This window comes from Scleropages formosus, chromosome 19, assembly GCF_900964775.1.
Source record: "Scleropages formosus chromosome 19, fSclFor1.1, whole genome shotgun sequence".
Taxonomy (NCBI): Eukaryota; Metazoa; Chordata; class Actinopteri; order Osteoglossiformes; family Osteoglossidae; genus Scleropages; species Scleropages formosus.
The window spans coordinates 14,404,844-14,425,813 of NC_041824.1; the positions used below are offsets into that span (position 1 = coordinate 14,404,844).

Genomic DNA, 20,970 nt, shown 5'->3' on the forward strand with positions numbered 1-20,970 from the left:
TGCAGGTGGATCTCTGCTCTCTAGACAGTCATTTGTCTCATCTTTCACATACTTGGCCGCTGCGACTCTGGCCTTTCACAGAGCCTACTGATGTGACTTTGCTTTGCGTGACAAGACCACAAGTAGCGGTCCGCTGCCAACAGGCTGTGCTGTGTTATATTGCGTTGTGTTGTGTGTCGTGCGCTCTGCCCTGGCCTCAGTTTGGCAAGGCTCTGCAGGAAAAACAGAGCTCCTTCCCATTTGTCTTGGCGTGGCTGCAGCACAGCCACTTGAGGAAAGATTTCCCCGATAAGTCTGAGCCACTAAGTGAGTGCTTACTGCAAAACTTTGCGGAGCCACTCTGCAAGTCTTCAGTGATGTTGCGAGTAGCTGACTGCAGTACTGCAGCGTGGATGCTGGGAGTGCAGGACAGAGCTGTGGATGGCACCGCAGCATGTGCAAGAGATCCATCTTTGATATTATTAAGAAATGAGATGAAATTTTTTCTGGCAGTACAGGTTTGATAGCCCATCCCTGTCTGTCGAACAGGCAGGACTGACCTGTGAACAGGTTCCATGGGGAGATTCGGCCAAGCGCACTGAGCTTGTCCTGACCCTGCTATGCCAGGAAGAAAAACAACCCAGCCATAGCCCCCCGCCCCATAATCCCCACCTCCATTGCCTTCACGGACGCACCACTTCTAAAACTCTCTTACGGCAACCGACAATACAGGAGTCTCCCAGCAGACATGGTGTTTTGCTCTCCCTGATGTACCATTTGTGACATCTACAACACACACATACACACACAAGCAGCTCTGCTGCTGTCATGACAACCTGAACTTCAAGAATCACACGGCCTGTTGTCTGGAAAACGTGGCGCCTGCTAAAAGCGAAAGGGTGGAGGGCTGGGATTTTTCTCCTCAGTGTTTACTGCAAACATCCCGCCAGTTGTAACATTGCTCCGCAGTTAGGGGGTAAGCAGCTGTTTGTTATGCGGCTCGTCCACCATTGGCCTTTCCCCAGTTGTCCCCATGGGAGCCGTGTTTACGCCTGGGTGGGTTATGAGAGATCTATGAGCTCAGTCCTTCTGCGTCTGTGACTGTGCAAGAGTCCGGGCGGGGGGGGGTGATACGTTTTCGCTTCACACAAGTCCAGGTCCAAGCAGCGTCTGGCTGTACGTTCACCACTCCCGGCAGGGGTCCGCAGCGCTGCGTGCCGAGCAGAAGTCCGCAGCCATGTACCGTGTGCACGCGTGCATCCAGTGCATGTGTTTTCCGTGCTCAAAGAGGATGGCTGTTGAACAGCATCTCCGTGTGTCATATTGTCCAGGAGCTATGCAGTGAGGCTGAAGTCATTTACGCTGACAGGTGACCCGTAGCTTTCTGCACAGAGCCACAGAGAAGGAGAGAGAACAGCTGCTGCTTCCCCCCCCGAAATGGTCGTCCATGTGTTCACATACAGTGTCTGCCAGTACCGTGGTATTCAACACTTTTACTTTTGATGAACAGGAGCTCATCAGGGATAGGGAAAGCGGTACTGTACGTTTCAGGGAAGTACAACACTTAATGGGTCAGTCTCTTGAACATTAAACCAGTGAAGATGAGAAAACTGCCTGCTCAGGTAGTTAGAATTCCTTTGCATTTTTGCTCACAGTCCAGATGATTTTGATTAATCTAATAGTTCTACTTCAGTTTTCTTAAGATTTTCAACAAAACCGTGTTACAGTAATGAGGACCCATGGTGTTACAGGGGTTACAAAGTAAACAATGACTTTTTTAAGGTATTTAAAAAATTACTATATTGTCTTCATTAATTTTCACTTATTGATAATGAAGAATCATCAAGATTCATCTTTATTTAAACCTTGTCTGTAACTATGACAAGAACTTGAACAAATATAACTGTAATAAGAAACCTGTTCAACACCATAATTTTGCAAAGATTGTTTTTTTATTGTTTATAGTGGACTGACATTTTAACAGTATTTGTGCATTATTTCAACTTTTTAAAATCAATTTGGTTTTGGCTTGCAAACTTATTTTAAAAACTATACTCATGTGATTATAGATCATTTGAATCCAGATGCATTATGGTAGTACTGTAGTATATTTCTGAAAAAAAAAGAGAGTATATAATTTCAAATTAATGGCAATCTATAAAATATGAATGTTCCAAATGTAAAAACATGTATCCTCTGTTATATGCACCTAATTTGTTCCTGAAAATGGTCCTTATAATAAGGGCCTGTAAACCAAGGGCATCCTTTCACATTATTTTAAATGGGGGAAAAATTATAGATTACGATATCTATAATTACATGTAAAAGTTGTACTGATAAGATGGTAAAAATGGGAAAAAACAGAAATTAATTCATTAAATTAGGGCAGACATTATATTTTACTAAACTACTGCACAGCTGTCCCGTCCTGGGTGTGTCCCCTCCTCCTCTAGCCTTACGCCGAGTTGCCAGGTTAGGCTCTGGTTCCCCGCGACCCCGCTTAGGACAAGCGGTTTCAGTCAGTGTGTGTGTGTCTGTGTGTGTTCTGTACTGTAAGAACATGTAAACATACGAAAGACTCTACCAGTATATTTACATGTACATTTATTCATTTAGCAGACGCTTTTCTGGAAACCAACATACGCCTTAGAGAACAATACCAGATATGCATTACATCAACTGAAGGAGAGATTTGGATGCAAACACGTGACTGAGTACAATTTGTCACATAGCACCACATGAGCCAGTATATATTACATGCTGCATATGGGCTTTTCCGCTATTAAACAAATTATTAAACATAACAAACATGTTTGACTACTTACCACATGAGGGGAGAAGTGAGTCAGAAGGAGGTGTGTTTTGAAACCCCTCAGTGAAAAATTAGGAAGCGATCATCATACATTGCTGGGGAATAGTCTGCCTCAAACATCCGAAAAAGTCTATAATACTGGTGGCATTCAATCTGTGTAAAAAAACTTGGGTCCAAACTTTTTGTGGACTGTTATACCAAAAGTCTGTAAACCGGGAGTCCATATACCAGGGTACACCTGTACTTTTGATAAGGGCGTTGAAGACTGGTACCTTGTTTAACTCTTAAGTAAGTGAAATGACCATAGACATCATGTATGATTGGTTCGTGACAGAGACCTTGTAAAACAAATTTATTGACCACAAAATCACAGAAGTTTGCAGTTACTTGGTGTTAAAAGAAGCTGATCAACGAGGAATAGCGACACTGAAAACTGCGTTCTCTCCTCTAACATGTGGAGCGCATTTGTGATTCACTGATGCCTTCTTTCGCCCCCATGGAGGGTGATGTTGCCAACGCACCGCGACACACCGTCTTCCACTTTGCCTGCTTCCGAGACTTTCTTTGTGACTCTGAAACATCCGGGCAGCGATTCATAATTAAGTATTTACTGGATGTGGGGGAGGGACACAAGTGCGCAAAGCCCTGTACCATCCATACACGTAGAACGCGGCAATGTGGAGCCTCCCAGCTCTGTGTGATCGTGTGCATCCACTTCACACGCGTCTTTGTTGTGGTTGATCATGTCATCTGATAAGGGCCTGGAAGCAGAAGGGGGGGGAACGGCTTCTTGGAGAGGGGTTTGAGGGCTGCAGGGAGGCAAAGAGAACGGAGACAGGAGGCTTTGAGGAGGGACAGGGAACAGCACGGTGGTGCAGCAGGTAGTGTTGCTGTCTCGCAGCACTTGCGCTGTTTGGACGTAGCTTTGAAAGCAGCTCAGTCTGTGAGGAGTTTGCATGTTCTCCACATGCTAGCGTGAGTCTCCTCGGGGTGCTCTGGTTTCCTCCCACAGTCCAAAGACATGCATGTCAAGTGAATTGGTGACTCTGAATCACACATAGTGTGAGTTGCTCGGGTTTATAAATGTGTGTTTGACTTTAGGTAATGTGATGTAGTGTGACACTATAGTACAAGGATTAAAAGGTGTTACTTACATACTACATAGTATTTATTGTATGTCACTTTAGACAAAAGCATCTGCTAATCAAATAAATGTAGATGAGACAGAGAAGGGAAGGTTAAGAACTCCGGGTGGGAGAGAGGGATCCTTGGGTGGGGAGTTGCCTGGGACCGGCTGACAGAGAAGCCAGGAAGAGATTGACTTCCGTGATTTGGGGAAAAGAGAAACAGCGACTCCCTTGAGGCACCAGGAGGACATGTCGGCATTGGGGGAGGGTCGGGAGAGGAGCTGGGTGGGGGGGCGATGTGTGCAGCCGGATGCTGTACTTCCTAGCGGCTGACAGGCTGACCCCCCTACTCCTCCCTGGCATTCTCGCCCTTTTAATATTTCCATTCCAGTGAAATCCCATCCCAAAATAAGCTCACATCCTGTTTGTGTGTGTGTGTGTGTGTGTGTGTGTGTGTGTGTGTGTGTGTGAGAGAGATAGGTTATACAGTGTGTTGGCAACACTTTAAAGCCGATTATGTTAGTATTACTGTCTAATTGCACCAGGGCGGCAATTACAGTAATGGGTCTTTTATTATAAACATCAATAACTACTAATGTCCCATTTAGTCCTAGAGAAAGACTCCCCCCTTCTGTGTGTGTGTGTGTGTGTGTGTGTGTGTGTGTGTGTGTGTGTGTGTGTGAGAGAGACTGATCGATGTTTAAATCAGAGAGGCGACAGCTGGCCTGCTGTAACAGTGCTTTGAGTATAAATACACAGAGCAAAGTGCACACGGCAGGAGGCAGGACTCAAAGGAGGGCAGTGCCTTGGTAGCACCGCACTCTGAGCCACAGACGCACTGCCCTGGGGCACCGACCGTCCCGCTGCCTGTGCCTCGACCATCCTGCTGCTCTAGCAGAGAGGGTCAGGCAGTAGAGGAGCAGGAGGCACGCAACACGGAGCTGGAGCACAACGGTTTGCCCCAGGAGAGAAGCTCATCATTGCTATTTGGGAAGAGCAGGGCGACTGCAGCATCACTTCACTCTGCTTGACCTCAGTTACTCCGGTAAAATTTTCAGATGTGTGCGTGACTGTATGAATTGTAATAACTGAACAGTTACTGATTCATTAAGCAATTTACAGTGTTATGTTGTTTACACTGGTTTACCCATTTATACAGCTGGCAGATTTTTACTATATCAATTCAGGGTAAGTACCTTGGTCAAGTTCACTTCAATGGAGGGTGGGATTTGAATCTGTGCCCTTGGATTGCAAAGCAGTGGCTCTGACCATTATTGAAAGTAGTGTGTTGCTTTCTGTTTCTTTGTCATGCCTGAAGTTGAATTCCCTGCTGCAAAGAAGGACTTTGGTGACCAGCAGCAGAAAAGAGAGAACCGCAGACCATGACGTGACGGCACGTAGCGCTGTCCGACAAGTGTCGACGAATTAGCGGGACGCCTGGTAGCGACAGAATAGCCGCAGAGCAGTCATTCATGGGCACACATGGCCAGTCTGGGAGGAAGAGAAGAGGAGGGGAGGGGTCTGAAAATGGGAAATGAGCACCTTTTAAAGCGCAGCTCTCACCGTGCACAATCCCGCTGCACTCAAGGGCATTTCATGGTTCTTTCTTTCGCCTTCATCTCTTCTACGAGACCCTTAAAAGTTGTTTCCCATGGCTGGGGCTCTGACAATCTGTGTTCCTTCTTGCCAGTACAAACAGGTAACACCATAGTTTAAGAGTAAAATTTGTTTTGTTCTTCTGTGCATTTTCCTTCGTGTTCATTTTTAGGTTTTGTTTCATATCAGACAAATGCTGGTCGTGCGAAGAGAACTGAAGAGGATATTATTACAGTTACAACAGTATATTATTATATAATCCTCTCGCATTGCCTCTGTTTGTTTATTGTCACTTCACTACACACAAGTATACGGGCAGAAATAAAAGATGGTTTGGCACTTTCAGGTGAAAAACGAGTAGTAGTTTCACACACAGTAAACATAATTCATGGTTATTCATATGATTTTTTTTGTTACACATAAATAAAATGTTTTTATTTGGAAAGCACTGAATAATGTGACTTTTTGTGAAAATTCTGGGAAATATTTTATAAATAATATTGTTGGCGCACTGGACTGTCCAGTGGTTGCAGTATGTGGTCACCCAAGGTGCGGTCATGGGCCAGTGAGTTGCACATGGTTTTAAGAGGACAGCTTGCACCCTGACATGTGTGAAAGCTGTGCTGTGGGATATCAATTTGTGTGCAGTGCTGAGCTCCACAGATGTGCAGCGTTTTGACTGTGAGCAAAGGTCAGCTGAACCCTGTGCTGTTAGCCCAGTGTCTCTAGGGATGACATTGGCATGACATTTGCTGCTAATGAACACACACACACACAGGTGTTGTAATGTTTCAGGACATGTGAACCCACGAATGCAAGGTTTAAACTCCCAAGGTGGCTTGCAGCTGTTGTACCCTGGAGAAGAGCTCCATGTAACCCAAATTCCTGCAGTAGAGACAGGGGATGCAGCTGTACAGTTGAAAGCTGTGCAAGTTGCTATGAACAAAGTGTTTGCAAAGCAAACTGAGTGTGTACTGTGCCGCGCCGCGCTGTGCTGCGCTGCAATAAACTCCCGCGCTGTCACTGCTGTTTCAGGTCAGTTGCATGCACAGATGGACGCTGCTGTCGACTTGAAGCGATGGGCAGGTGACCGTAGTGCTGAGAGCTGCCCAATGGTTGGGAGAGGTGCATCACCTGTACGTCTCCCTGTATCGAACCTGGAGCCGTCGGGCTGCTGCTCAGTGACTGGCAGAGCGATGAGTTTCGGTTATGCCAAATGAATAAGGAGAGGCACACAGAGGAATAATATTTTTTGTCCCAACTTACTCCCATGTTACCAAAGCAAAGGCTTGTGCGACGTCATCCCTCCTAATTAGGGTCTGATGAAGACCTGTGCAGAAACAGATGGCAGGCCGTGTTTGAGTGGATCGCTGAGTGCCGAACACCCTGAGGACGGATTGGGGGATTGAGCCCATGTGGAATGTTGTTCTGAAAGAATGCGGTAGCTTGGGCACAGGGGCCCGTTGTCTCCACCTTCGTAGGGTAATGGGAAGCAAGGGAATCCAAAGCTGTGAGTCAGACGAGGGGCATCAGCGGGTCTGCTTGGGGCATCCGTGTCACGGGGGGTGACTGACGCAGTGTGCGGTCATCCTCCCTGGAGTGCGCAGCATGAGGGTCGGGACAGGTGATGGGGCCGATGGGCTGCGAGCACCAAAGTGTGGATGGCCCTGAGAACAGTTGCCTGGATGGGGACTGAGGAGGCGGCGGCAGTGAGGAGGCTCTGCCCTTCCCGCTGGGAGGGTGGGTGCATGTGGAGTCATGTGGAGGAGAAAGAGCATATGCCGTGTTCCTGTGTCCCAGCAGACATGGTCCTCCTTGATCTCTCAGCACTTATCTCACTAATGACACTGTTTACAGGAACGCTGCTTCTGCTCAGGGTAAACAGTGCCCGAGCCCCTCCCCCTTGCTCTGCCCAGGATCTGCGGTCTCTCTTCCTCCCTTCCCCTCCCACATTGCCTTGCTGCTTGTCTCACTCCTCCTTGCTCTCTCCAGTTCTGACTTGACTCTCCCACTACTGCACCACCTCTGTGTTTTACCTGTAGTAGTGCTAAGTGCCATCCAGTTGAATTTACTGGCATGGTTTTCAGGCTATGGCAGGACAACGGAAGTGGTTCGTCACTGCTATGTTCTACACATCCTTTTTCAAACCTGGGAGAATATGCAAACTTCACAGGCACGACGTGAGATTCTGACTCATGGCGAATACCACAGCTCTGACACTGAGGTACCAGCGTTACCCACTGCACCACCTTGTTCTTAACCTTAGTGGCCTATCTCATCCACTTGAACAAAACCTCTGTTTATTTTGTACTGTCCTAGAATGTCATCAGACAATACACACCGCAGAAACGGTCAGGAATTATGGGAAACTGACCATTTCAACCATTTATTATTTAGGGTTCTCTTTTTCGTCTGCATGTTCCTGTGAAATTAGCTGTGAACGTACATGACCACTCTCAGACAGCCAAGGCCTGCGTTCGGAAGCGAGGAGGGAAGCAGGGAAGCAGGGGCTCTTTCAGGAAATGTGCGTAAGCGTTGGCCTGGGAGATGGAATCTGGCATGTTTGTTCTGGCATGGTGCGACCCTGCCGTTGGCCCCCATGCTCCAGCACAAGGAAACTTGGAGAGAACGCTCGCGCTCACCTCCACTGCAGCTCCATGTTCCCTCTTTCAGAATCTAATGAATAATGCATTTAAGCCCCCCCCCCCCCCCCCCCACCCCCACCCCCTTTTTCCATGGCTTACACAACACTGTAAGTTTGGCAGTTGCTGAAATTACCAAGAAAATATTGTGTAATTGGAAACAAGTGGCGCTCACATTTCTGATTCAAAGTTATGGGCAAAACCACAGAGCAGAAAGAGTGAATTAAGGCCCCTTGCGTTTGGCGAGTGATTTATTGTACATGTTACTCATGTCTCCTTTACTTCGTTAAGCCACGTATAATTATGTTTGTAACAAATGAACAAGGGCGGCGTGTCGAGGGGGCACAGGCAGGGAGAAATGGGCTGCTGTATTGCTCTGCAAAGTATCTCAGCCCTGCGCTGGGCGTAGGCAAGTTAGCAGCGGCACCACCTACCCCCTCCGCCTGACCTCACTGGTTTCCCGCTTTGTTCAGTAGGATATACAAATCACTGCCCTTTCCTCTGGCCAAACAAACACACTGCGGAGGGCAGCGGGGCGTAAAAAGGGGACGAGGAAAAGCTGCTGGATGGCGTGGCCGGCAGTTACATAAGTGTGCCTGTTGTCCACACCTCCGCACCATGTCATGGACAAAACCCACACGGCATCACATGGGGTCGGAGGACAAGGACGTTTACATTCATCTAATGTTTTTCTCCAAAGCAGCTTCCTATGATTTACCCATTCATACAACTGGGTAAGTTTTTCTGAACCACTTCAGGGTAAGTACCTCAATGCAGGGTACTACAACAGGAGGTGGGATTCAGACCTGGATTGTTCAAGTGGAGCCTTTAACCACTTCACCACCAGCTGCCCTGAATAATTCAGCCTTGCCATATGAGGCAGGGCAGGCGTTGTACTTTTATTCACTTAGCGGACGCTTTTCTCCAAAGCAACTTGCAACAAACATTATGTAGTGTTATGAGCCCACACACCTTATTCACCAAGGTGACTACACTGCTAGATACACTACTTACAAGGGGTTACTCATTCATGCATCAGTGAAACACACTCACTCTGTGACACTCACATCCACTAAGGGGGAACCTGAACAGCATGTCTTTGGACTGTGGGAGGAAACTGGAGCACCCAGAGGAAACCCACGCAGACACGGGGAGAACATGCAAACTCCACACAGACTGAGCAGGGATCAAACCCATGTTCTGTCACACTACCCAGGCACTATGAGACAGCAGCGCTACTCGCTGTGCCATCGTGCTGCTGCTCTACACCGTTGTAGAGCTATGTGACGGTGTGAAGAGCAGCATGAGAAGAGCAGAGTGGTGCTAGGATTGGTTCCTCACCATCCAACATCCCCTCAGGGAGACCTCATCATTAGATCGCTATTCAGATGAGCACTTTATCTCTTTGTCTGCATGAGCATTTCCTGTCCCCTTCCAGCTGTTGGGTCCCTCCACACCCCCTCCTTCCACCCACCTCCTCTGCTCCTTCTTATTTCTCTGTTCCTAGAGGAGCTACAGTAGCTGTGTGCAAGTGTGTGAGAACACAGCACTGTTCCCCAGTTCTTCACACCAGTAGCCTAGTCCTTTCCCAGAGAGGACAGCACTCCAAAAAGGATCCGCATTGAGGGGAACACAATGGCGGCTCATGTGTGGGACAAGTGCCTGAGCAGAGTTGGGGTAGAGATACACGCTCTGAGGATTGTGCTGTCTCTCTGTTTCAGGTGACCGGACCCTGCGTACCAGCCGCCTCCTCTGAGCTGGTGAGTATCCCTCGATCGTGTCCTGCTACTGGATTTGCAAGGTCCCTGTGCTGAAGATATGTCTCTATCCTTTGGTGTGTTCTCTTGTCCCCCTGCAGCAGAGGAGAGGCACTGCTCCATCCAGGAACATCCAGCACCTGGTGAGCTCTTTCTTTCTCTCTCGGCTCAGAATGTTTACAAGCCACACGGTAACATGTAATAGATGCTGAACAGAGGGGCTACTAGTTCCCTGCCATACAGTGAAGTTTAGTCTGTTTTTACTGTGCTTAAGCATTACTTCCCCATCGGCTCTTAGGGTTCGACCAAGTCCCTGACCTACACAAAGCAGAGAAGCACCCTTCCCAGGTAACCTGTTTTGTATCTATTTTAACCCTTGGGCTATGTTGCAGAGAGGCTTATATTATTGATTTTTCTGTCTGAAATTGGGCAGTCGATTATTGTTCATAAAGCAATTGTTAAACAAAGCTGATCAGCTAATGTTGTGTTACACCTTTTAACCAACTTAACTAACTAACCATCACAAGTTCTCCACTTCTTTTTGGAATTTGTGGTCTATAGACCTAATTTACCTGATATGATACACCGTTCTTATGTGTGCAAGTGTGTGTGTGAGTAAACTCCTGAATTTGACATTAGCTCTGAATCTTGAATATTTTCTCTTTATTATTGTTTTACCCATTAATATCCTACAGCCAGCCAGATCTGACCACACACACCACATATGTACAAAATATGAATAAAACATAAAATTCAATGAAACTGGTAATAATTCATTTAGATGCCAAGTGTGGAGGATGTTCTTGAATCCTTTTGACAATCAAATGAAAGGGATTATATTTATGATAAATGAAAGCTGTAAATTTGCCAACTTGACTGGAACACAACCCAAGTTTAATTTTCTGCTTCTGCAGCCTTGGTCTGGACATTTTGTCTTCTGCAGTGTCTTGTCTCCTTCAGTCATGTCCTGCTCCTCTGTCTCCCCCCTCTACTGCTTTTTATTAAGGAAATTTAGCAACACACACAAGCCTGGAGAGGTGGATTTTTCTTATAGTGGAAATTAACATTTTTGGGCTGATGTCCTCAGTGTTGCTGAGCCTGTTTATGACCTACAGTATGGCTTGTTTTTCACACTCAGTGAATTAGAAGGTCTTTCCACTGTCTGTACCCACTTTACTTAAGCTGAAATTGTCCTTTCACTGTACCTAACATAGCCCACCTTTCTCAAAAATTTTACCTTTAAGCATTCCTCTGCAACCAGTGTCTGCAATTTACCCCACTACACCTTATTTACCCCCTCTCCAGGAGCTTCAGTGTGGACCGGGTGATGGAGCGTGTGATGGAGAGGCACTATGACTTTGACCTGACCTACATCACTGAAAGGATCATCTCTGTCTTCTTCCCCCCACTGCTGGAGGAGCAGCGCTACAGGGCCAACATCAAGGAAGTGGCCTCCATGCTCAAATCCAAACACCAGGATAAGTTTCTGGTCAGCAGTCTGGCTCTTGCTTCCTCCTCTCTTTTCACTGCTATCGCTGAAATCCCAAATGCTCTGACAAATCATCTAACGGGACTATCTCTTGGGTTTATGGGTGACTTTGTGCTGCATTTACATTTATTAATTTAGCAGACTCCTTTCTCCTAAGCAACAAAAGTGTATTTCACCAGCAGGTGAAGAGCACAGTCAGTTTGTCAAATACCAGTTTTTTTTCCATCACACATTACACCAGTACTTGCTTGTTGACCATGACAGAGGTAGTGATGCAAGAGGTAGTGAGAAGTGGGTCCATAAGAGAGGCATTTAGAGATGTTGAAAGGGATTCAGCAGTTCTGAGGGAGCTCTGTGTATCAAGAAGCCTTAACACACTGAAGGTTCAAACTCTGCTTAAGCAAAAGGGTGAAAGTGCAGGGAAATGAAGCACCGTTTCTTTTAAATTCGGGCCACCGTTGTACTGACTCTGTTTTGCTTTTGCACCTCTAGCTCCTTAACTTGTCTGAAAGGCGCCATGACATAACTCGGCTCAATACCAAGGTATGATGTCTGATCTGAATACCTTTTGTTCCCTGAATTTATGTTGTTCCATGCATGTATTTCTTCAATTAATTACATTTTTAAGTGAATTAAAACTAATTTAAAATGACTGAAAATGAAAATACCTTCTTTAAGCAAACTCAGATTTTTGACCCATTGATTGATTGGTTGATTACCCAAAGTGTACATTTTTCACCTCATTGCCAATGGTCACCGACAAACAGCAGAGACAGAAGTGACCTGAACAAAGGCACTGTCACATTCCTGTTCCATTGGAGTGTCTTTCACTGCTCAGTGATGACAGGAGGTTGAAATGCAGGTTCCCCTCTGCCAAAGACAGAAATTGTAGAAAATGTGTAAGTGAATAAAAATGCAATTAAAAACAAAGAAGTCAGGGATAATGTTTGTATCTTTGAAAATTCGTAACCTGAACAATCGTAGTACGAGGAGCCAGCATACAGTTTATTTGTTTGTGTATGTGGCAAAATTCTAAATGGCAAAATTCTTATCAGCTCCCCTTCTGTCTGTCTATCATTCAGGTCCATGATTTCGGCTGGCCTGACCTCCACGCCCCTCCTCTGGACAAAATCTGTGCCATGTGCAAAGCCATGGAGACCTGGCTGACCTCTGACCCCCAGCATGTCGTCGTCCTGCACTGCAAGGTCAAGAGTTGGGCAGGCTTGAAGAACAAACACTGAATTCCAGGGGATTCTTTGGAATGTCTGAAATTCCTTTTGAGCCATTCCAAAGAATCCCCTTTTGACAGAGACGGATGTGCCCATATGTTACTGAGTAGCTCCCTAAGGAAATGCTTGAGCTACTGCTTCCATCGCAGTGTTTCCCACTAGTGTGCGTGACATATAGTGACACATACATGGTGAATGAACGGTGAATGTAGAGCAACAGCTCCATTGGTTGTGCTGGTGTTGACCAGGGCTCTTCCACATGTGGAGGTTGAGACCAGCAGGATCACCTTCAAACACTAAGACCTCAGAAAGCTGGTAAAAATGGCTTATCTCCATTTAACCAGTAAGATGGATCAGGTGGTTTTCTGGAACGATGGTTGAAATTGTCTTGGTTGCTCATAAAGCTTCATGATGTAATTGCTGACTGTTGTCTTGTCTACCTTAGGGGAACAAAGGCAAGACAGGGGTCATCATTGCAGCATACATGCACTACAGCAAGATCTCAGCAGGGTAACACATCCCTTGCTCTGCCATTACCAACTGGCCAAGGCCATACTGTTCACTTCCCAGTGCAGTGTCCATACGTTTAACTGTGTTTGTGTCTGCAGGGCTGACCAGGCACTCAGCACACTGGCCATGAGGAAGTTCTGTGAAGACAAGGTGTCGTCTTCTCTCCAGCCATCTCAAAACAGGTAGGGTCTTTCCTTTGTCCATCCTGTCATTCTTTCTGCTGTTTTTTTTGTGCAGCTTTCATCCATGCGGGGCGACCAAATTACATTACGAATAACCTTTATTCATTTAGCTGATGCTTTTCTCCAAAGCAACTTACAGTGTTAAGCTACTTAGTTATTTACCCATTTATACTGCTGGGTAATTTTACTGAAGCCATTTAAGGCAAGAACCTTGCTCAAGGGTACTACAGCTTGAGATAAGAATCAAACCAGCAACTTTTTTGATGCAAAGGCTCAGCTTTAACCCCTGTGCTACCAGCTGCCCCCCAGGCAGTATAGGGTGTACTTACGGAGATTTTATTAGAAATATAAAACAAACGGTGAGAGAAACACACACACACACATACTTTCAGAACCGCTTGTCCCATACGGGGTTGCGGAGCCTACCCGGCAACACGGGGCGTAAGGCCGGAGGGGGAGGGGACACACCCAGGACGGGACACCAGTGCGTCGCAAGGTACCCCAAGCGGGACTCGAACCCCAGACCCAGCGGACAGCAGGACTGTGGTCCAACCCACTGCGCCACCGCACCCCCCTGAGAGAAACACATAAGAACATAAACCAGTAGCGCTGGAAAGCATCTGCATCCACAACATTTCTGAGCTTTAGCAGTTTAACACACTCTTGTTGTCCGATAGTCCATTTAAATACAGGTAATACTGCTAATCCCTTTGGTGGATGTGACTTTGCTCCCGTGTGCCACACTTTGGTTAAAACATTCAACAGTTATCCATTTAGGAGACACTTTTCACCAAAGTGATTTACAATGATGATTCACTAGTATTACCTGACACTTCTATCCAAGGTGATGTACGCTGTTCGATACACGGAACTGAACATCCTTCAATCTTTGACCCATCTGGGCGGCATGGTGGCACAGCAAGTAACGCTGCTATCTCACAGCACCTGGGTGGTGCGAGGGGATGTGGGTTTGATCCCCACTCAGTCTGTGTGGAGTTTGCCTGTTTTTCTCGCATCTGTGTGGGTTTCCTCTGGGTGCTCTGGTTTCATCCCACAGTCCAAAGACATGCTGTTCAGGTTCAGCCATAGTAAGTAGTGTATCTAGCAGTGTAAGTCACCTTAGTGAATAAGGTGTGTGAGCTGATAACACGCCATAGAGTTCATTGGAAGTTGCTTTGGACAAAAGTATCTGCGAAATAAATAAATGTAAATCTATACAGCAGAGCAGTGCAACACACACATTCACACACTATGAGCAATTTAGAATAACCAATCTGCCTGAAATGCATGTGTTTGGACTATGGGGGGAAGGCAGAGCTCCTGGAAGAAACCTGAAAGAACATGGGGAGAACATTCAAACTCTACACACACTGAATCAGATTCAAACTCACATCCAAATTCCCAGCCAGGTGCTGTGAGGCACCAGCATTACCTGCTGCACCACCATGGTGAGAACACTGTACACATAACACTGAAAGCCTCATTTCCTGTTTGCCTGCAGTAAGGTGGTGATGTCTTTGTTATATTTCCACAGGTACATCTACTACTTTGGCGGGCTTCTCTCCGGGGCCATCAAGATGAACAGCAGCCCCCTGTTTCTCCACCAAGTCCTCATTCCTTCCCTACCCAATTTCCAGTCTGGCGGAGGTATGCAATTTACCAATTCCATGGAGATTGCTGTAATTCTCTTTCTCTATTGTTTACATTTTACCTTCTGTCCATGTTTCTCCAGAGCTTTGTGTGTGTGTGTGTGTGTGTGTGTGTGTGTGTGTGTGTGTGTGTGTGTGTGTGTTTGTGTGGCTGTTCTTTGTGAAATATTCCCATGCCCATGTATTTATAGTTGGCGTCTGAATATGACCCTGTGTGTGTGTGTGTGTGTGTGTGTGTGTGTGTGTGTGTGTGTGTGTGTGTGTGTGCGCGCGCGCATTTCTCAGAGATTTACAGTGGTTTGTGCAAGTGCCTCCCCTGCATTGCTGGTTATCTTTAATCTGATGGAACTGAGGAGGAGGGCAGCAAAATGTCAGCACATTCCTTTCTTCGTAATGCCATCGCTCAGTCATCTGGGCTGCTCTCTCCCCCTTGCTCACCTTCTCACCCCTTCTCTTCATTCACCCACCCAGGTTACTTCCCCTTCCTCAAGATTTATCAGTCCATGCAGCTGGTCTACACCTCAGGGATCTAGTAAGTGCAGCCTTCCTCTACAGCCTGTGTGAGTCATGGAATGAGAGCTGCTGAGTGTGTGTGATCCTTCACGTAACACTGTTTGTGTATTGTCACACAGTGATCTGCAGGGCTCTGGTGCCAGGAGGCTGTGTGTGACCATCGAACCTGCACTTCTGCTGAAGGGGGACATCATGGTATGGCAGTCTGCCTGTTCCAAATGCTGCTTGTGCCCCTAGCAGACAGTTTCTTGCTGGCTGCAAACCAGCGGTGATGGCAATGGCCTGAGCTCTTCATGTGTCACTGTTTGGCGCCCCCTTTAGGTGAAATGCTACCACCGACAACCCCATGGCGCGGAGCGTGACACTGTGTTCCGGCTGCAGTTCCATACCTGCACCATCCATGGTGCCCAGCTGTGGTTTGGAAAGGGAGAGCTGGACGAGGCCTGCTCCGGTATGCTGGTTCACAGAGCAGTGGGCATGATTTGCACGAAAAACACGCAAAGCAACGCCTTGAAACAAAGAAACTCAGTGAAACATGTAAACGCAAAAATAGCATACAGGAAATTGAGCGAGGGATGGGTTTGCACAAGTGAGAGTGCAGGCAAAGGGCCCTGTGGTTTTTCATGCTTTTCACTTGAATAATTGGTCCCTCTTGTTGTGTCCTGTCTCTGTAGATGAGAGGTTTCCCTCTGATGCCACAGTGGAGTTTGTGTTCTCTTCTGGACCAGAGAAGATCAAAGGTGCTGTTTTAATGTGTTTTTACCTTCTTCATGGGCCACTTTGCAGTGTGAACTCTGTTATGTGATTTCAAAGCTCAGTGGGCTCCATCCTGAGCGGGTGTGTTCATGTCACAGGCCGGGAGTATCAGAGGAACGACCCTGCGATCACCGTAGACTACAACACAGCTGATCCTGTAGTTCGCTGGGACTCGTACGAGAACTTCAATCAAAGGCACCAGGACAGCCTGGAAGGTAGCTTCCCAAAACTGTCCTCTCCCTCTGGGACTATAGGCCCAAATGTGCTTGTGTCATTACCACAGCCATCACCGTGTCCTTGCTCTCACTCTCGCTCTCAGACATCGCCCACACCCGCGGCCCGCTGGATGGCAGCCTGTATGCCCAGGTGAAGAAGCGCCGGGGGCAGGGCTCCGGTTCCCTGACGTCGACCAATGGCAGCCCCGTAGGTGTCAGCGAGGAGAAGCACAGTCACCTTCTGTCCCCCAGCTCCGACTCTGGTCAATTGTCGGCCCCCACCAAGCGCCTGAACGAGCCCCCCCGAACCCCGCCTCCCTCTTGGCAGGAGCTGGAGGAGCTTGATCGTCTGCTCATAGGCATGGAGGGGGAGCGGGAACGGGACCGAGAAACGGCAATCCTGGATGATGGCGAGCTGCCACCCGGCGAGTGCACGGGGACTCTAAGGCTGGGTCGCTCCTGCTCCTGCCGCCTGGGCTACCGCTCACAGCGCTGCCCTGAGCCGAGCTGCCAGAGGCCCCTGGTGCTCTCCAACGGCTTCTGCCTGGATCGCTCCAGCAGCAACGGTCACCGGGCCCACCCCTCATCCACCTCGCCCTCGAACCCAGGCTCGGTTCCACCTATGGTGGAGATCTGCCAGCACCACGGCAGCCATCATCACCAGGCACTGCCTCCTCCAGACTCACTGTGGGATCGGCCACCGGGGTCCCCACATTACCTGCACCGGCCTTGTCCTGAGGGTCCCCCTCGACACCTGTGTCCCTATCCAGTTCAGGACCTGCCGTCCCACTCCCACATGCTTCCTTCAGCCAGCAGGCTGCTCTGCCGAAGCGAAGATTATGCCCCCTACCACCACCCACACCCCTCTTATCCCCGGCACCACTCACAGACCTCCAGCCCCTACCGTGACATGCTGATGCTTGACACCTTGGCACCCCCCAGCTGCCCATGCAGGGACTGCTGCTGCCGGAGGGAGGAGTCGGCTGCTGCGATCAATGCGTTCCACGCGCTGCGGCTGGAACGAGGGGAAGGGATGCACTGGGACCGAGAGGCAGAGCTACACCGAGACCCAGGGCTGAGACGGGGCAGAGAGATGGCACTGCACTGGGACAGGGAGGCAGAGCTTCAGTGGGAGCGAGACAGGGAAGCAGAGTTTTGGCACCGAAGAGCCACAATGTCCCCCTATGGTTCCCGACACTCCCCTGCAGGCCACGACCTCCAAGCATTCACATTTGACCCCCTACCCTCCGGTCATCCTTCTTACCCAGAGCCTTCACGGTCCCATACTCATGCACACACCCACTCCCACTCTCACCCAGATCTTAAGTACAGTAGCAGCAGCAGCGGCTACCAGACCCCTCGTCAGGCGTGCCTCTGCTCTCCCTACCAGCCCTCTCCCTCGGAGAGCCGGGGCTATGCCTCTGGCTACCAGTCAGAGTCCACTTCTCCACTGCCCCCACCGGCCACGAGTACTGCTTTGTGCTCCCACGGTGCAGGGAGCCCTGATGGCTCTCATGAGCCTCGGTGCCAGCAGTGTCCCCCAGACAGACACACAGGTCAGTGTCCCTTGACTTTCACTTACATTTACACATTTAGCAGACACTTTTGTCCAAAGCAACTTCCAGTGCTTTCTATGGAGTGTTATCAGCTCACACACCTTATTCACCAAGGTGATTTACACTGCTAGATACACAACTTACAATGGGTCGCTCATCCATACATCAGTGGAACACACTCTCTCTGTGTCACTCACACTATGGATGAACCTGAACAGCATGTTTTTGGACTGTGGGAGGAAACCAGAGTACCTGGAGGAAACCCACACAGAAAGGGGGAGAACATGCAAACTCCACACAGACTGAGCAGGGACCGAACCCACATCCTCTCACATCATCCTGGCACTGTGAGATAACAGCGCCAAATGCTGTGCCACTGTGCCACCGTGTCACCATGCCAGCCACTTCCACTTCAGTGCAATTCCAGTGAACCTGGAAGCATGTGGCACAAAAAAAGTATATTGTGTTGTATGAAGCAATGATTCCTGATCTTTCTTTTACATTTATTCATCTTGGAGAATTTTCTCCAATGCGATGCAGAAGTCAGAGTAAAGTGCGTTTCACCATCAGACAGTTAAAAATTGTAAGGGCAGTCACTTCGTCCAGTATCACAGTTTTTGCTGATGCGCATCACTCCAGCAGTGGCACACAGACCGACAGATAGGAACTACAGAGGTGATGGTGACAGATGGTGTGATGCAGGTTAGTGGGGCTGTTAGGAGGTCAGGTGGGAAGTAAGTCTGAGGTAAGAGGTGTGCTGTGAGACCCTTTTTGAATATTGGAAGAGATTCAGCAGTTTCGTGGAGTCTTTGTGTGCATTTGGGACTGTGTCTGTGGCAACAGATTTTCCAGCGCTACTGTTCAAACTCACTGGTTCTTTTAAAACTTTTTCTCACAGTGGACGGTCCAGGTGTGGTGGACAGGGTGGTGTGGCATGACCGCGTGTCCCAGGGCTCCCTAAGACGAACACACCAAGAAGCCCCCATGGCTTGCTCCACGCTGTCAGACCTCTCTGAACTGCCCACCCCAGTCCATACTAGCAGTCCTTTGTGCACCCAGGACAGGTACTCATGTCCTTCTCTGTCTGCACTGTTTCACTCTAGTATTTAATTAGCAGCAGTCCTGTATCCTTCATTTTTCTCATTTAAGAGAAGATAACTTTAATTGATCATAGAGAACAACATCCAGAGTGGTAGAGTATCGTATGTCAACATATTTTGAAGAAGATGCCATAAATACATCTATTTTTATTCATTTAGTAGATGCTTTTCTCCAAAGTGCTTTATGATTATGAATCAGTATTTAAGGTCATTTAGTTATACACTACATTAGACTTTCTAAAGTTATTCACATATCTATACATCTGAGCAGTAAAAAACACACACAAACTATGGGGAGTTCAGAGTTACCAGTTCACGTTAAAACACGTTTGAACTGTGTGAGGACAAAGAAACAGACAGGCAAAAGATGCAGACTACATACCCGTGTCCAGTTGCAGCAACTCGGTGCTGTGAGATACTAGCGTTACCCACTGTGCTGCTGAATACATAATAAAAAACACAGTAATACATAATCCAATGGAGATACAAATAATTTCAAATTTAAAGTTTCAAGTTTATTGTCATAGGTACAAGTATCGTGTACAAATAGCAGCCAGATTAACTATAAACTGGTGCAGGTGCATTAAAGGAGCTGACAGGGATATCTTAATGTCCATTCGAGTCTGTACTTGGGTTGTTCAGTATGATTGTTAAGCTGTTTTATTGTATTACTGGCATTACTTGTTGTGCACCTTGTGTGTAGAGGTGAAGAACTAGTGATTTATTCATGTATTTATTTATTCATTCATTCATTCATTCTGCACAGCCCGGCCATGAGGGAGACAGACCTGCGTGTGCCAGATGTTGACTCCGTCCCCATTTTAGCCCCTCCACAGCACGGGCTTCCACCGGTGCTCCAGGAGCCCCGCAGTCCTGTCCCGGAACCTGAGCAGAGCCAGCCCCCTGGGAGTGTCCTGTCCCAGCCCCCCAAGTGCACCCCAGAGCCATGCCCAGCCCCCATCATGCCAATGCACACAGCACCTCAGCCCCAGAGCTACGTGACGCCCCCGCTGACAGCAGATGTTCACCCACCTCCCTGCAGCTCCCCCAAAGAGAGTCCCATGCTGCCAGCCCCTACCCAAATGGCCCCCCAGAGTGATTCAGGCTCTGGCACTGCTCTTCCACCGAGCTCTCCTGTGCCTGCCCAGGCCTCTTCCCCTGGCTCCCTGTGCCCTGGTCTAGCACATGCAGAGATCAGCAAAATCTCAGTTAGCACTCAGGACAGCAGTGTTGAGACCCCCAATCCCAGCTCCAACACCAGCTCCACTCCTGCTTCCCCCCAGCCTCCCCCTGGCAGCCCAGAGCGCTCGCCCTCCACTGAGCCCCTAGTACCAGGCTTTGCCACAATGGGACGCAGGCTGATGCTGGGAACAGAGCCCGCAGGGCATCTGCAGCCATACCCTGGCATGGATGGCCACAGCAGTTATTACAAACCACCCTCTCCTGTTCCTGAGGGGCAGTGTACGCCCACGTTTCCCCTGTCTAACAGCTACTACCCGGCACTTGTTCCCTCTGTTCCGTATACGGGCTACACGGCCGTTACCATCGGGGGAGCCCAGCCCCCTTTGCCAGAGAAACGACGCCTGTCCGCCCTGCCAGGGTCACCTAATGGGAGGGTCTCCACCCTAAGGGCACCAAGCAGCACCCAGTACACAGCTCACCCTACACAGCACCACGTAACCTTCTCACCCTCAGTTGGAGATGTAGCACCCCCTAATGGGACAGGCGACGACTCACTTTCTCTAGGTGGTGAGGTGGAGGGCCGTGTCACCGCCAAGTTCGTTCAGGACCGCTCCAGATTCTGGTACAAACCGGGCATATCTAGGGACCAAGGTAAAGGTGCCCACTTTCTACTGTG

General features: G+C 48.4%; 1 protein-coding gene across 3 annotated transcripts in view; it reads left to right on the forward strand.

Annotated features, from left to right (window-relative positions):
- The window catches only part of tns2a (tensin 2a), a 49,401-nt gene that overhangs the window by 18,534 nt on the left and 9,897 nt on the right, over positions 1 to 20,970 (forward strand). For all 3 annotated transcript variants that reach the window (XM_018760432.2, XM_018760433.2, XM_018760435.2), the window contains exons 4-20: positions 9,878 to 9,916; positions 10,015 to 10,056; positions 10,212 to 10,261; positions 11,219 to 11,402; positions 11,895 to 11,945; positions 12,485 to 12,607; positions 13,077 to 13,141; positions 13,240 to 13,323; positions 14,858 to 14,970; positions 15,444 to 15,504; positions 15,605 to 15,680; positions 15,807 to 15,936; positions 16,160 to 16,225; positions 16,340 to 16,456; positions 16,561 to 18,012; positions 18,911 to 19,076; positions 19,879 to 20,945. In XM_018760432.2, coding sequence (XP_018615948.2) covers positions 9,878 to 9,916; positions 10,015 to 10,056; positions 10,212 to 10,261; positions 11,219 to 11,402; positions 11,895 to 11,945; positions 12,485 to 12,607; positions 13,077 to 13,141; positions 13,240 to 13,323; positions 14,858 to 14,970; positions 15,444 to 15,504; positions 15,605 to 15,680; positions 15,807 to 15,936; positions 16,160 to 16,225; positions 16,340 to 16,456; positions 16,561 to 18,012; positions 18,911 to 19,076; positions 19,879 to 20,945 — 3,886 coding nt within the window. The remainder of the gene's footprint in view (positions 1 to 9,877; positions 9,917 to 10,014; positions 10,057 to 10,211; positions 10,262 to 11,218; positions 11,403 to 11,894; positions 11,946 to 12,484; positions 12,608 to 13,076; positions 13,142 to 13,239; positions 13,324 to 14,857; positions 14,971 to 15,443; positions 15,505 to 15,604; positions 15,681 to 15,806; positions 15,937 to 16,159; positions 16,226 to 16,339; positions 16,457 to 16,560; positions 18,013 to 18,910; positions 19,077 to 19,878; positions 20,946 to 20,970) is intronic.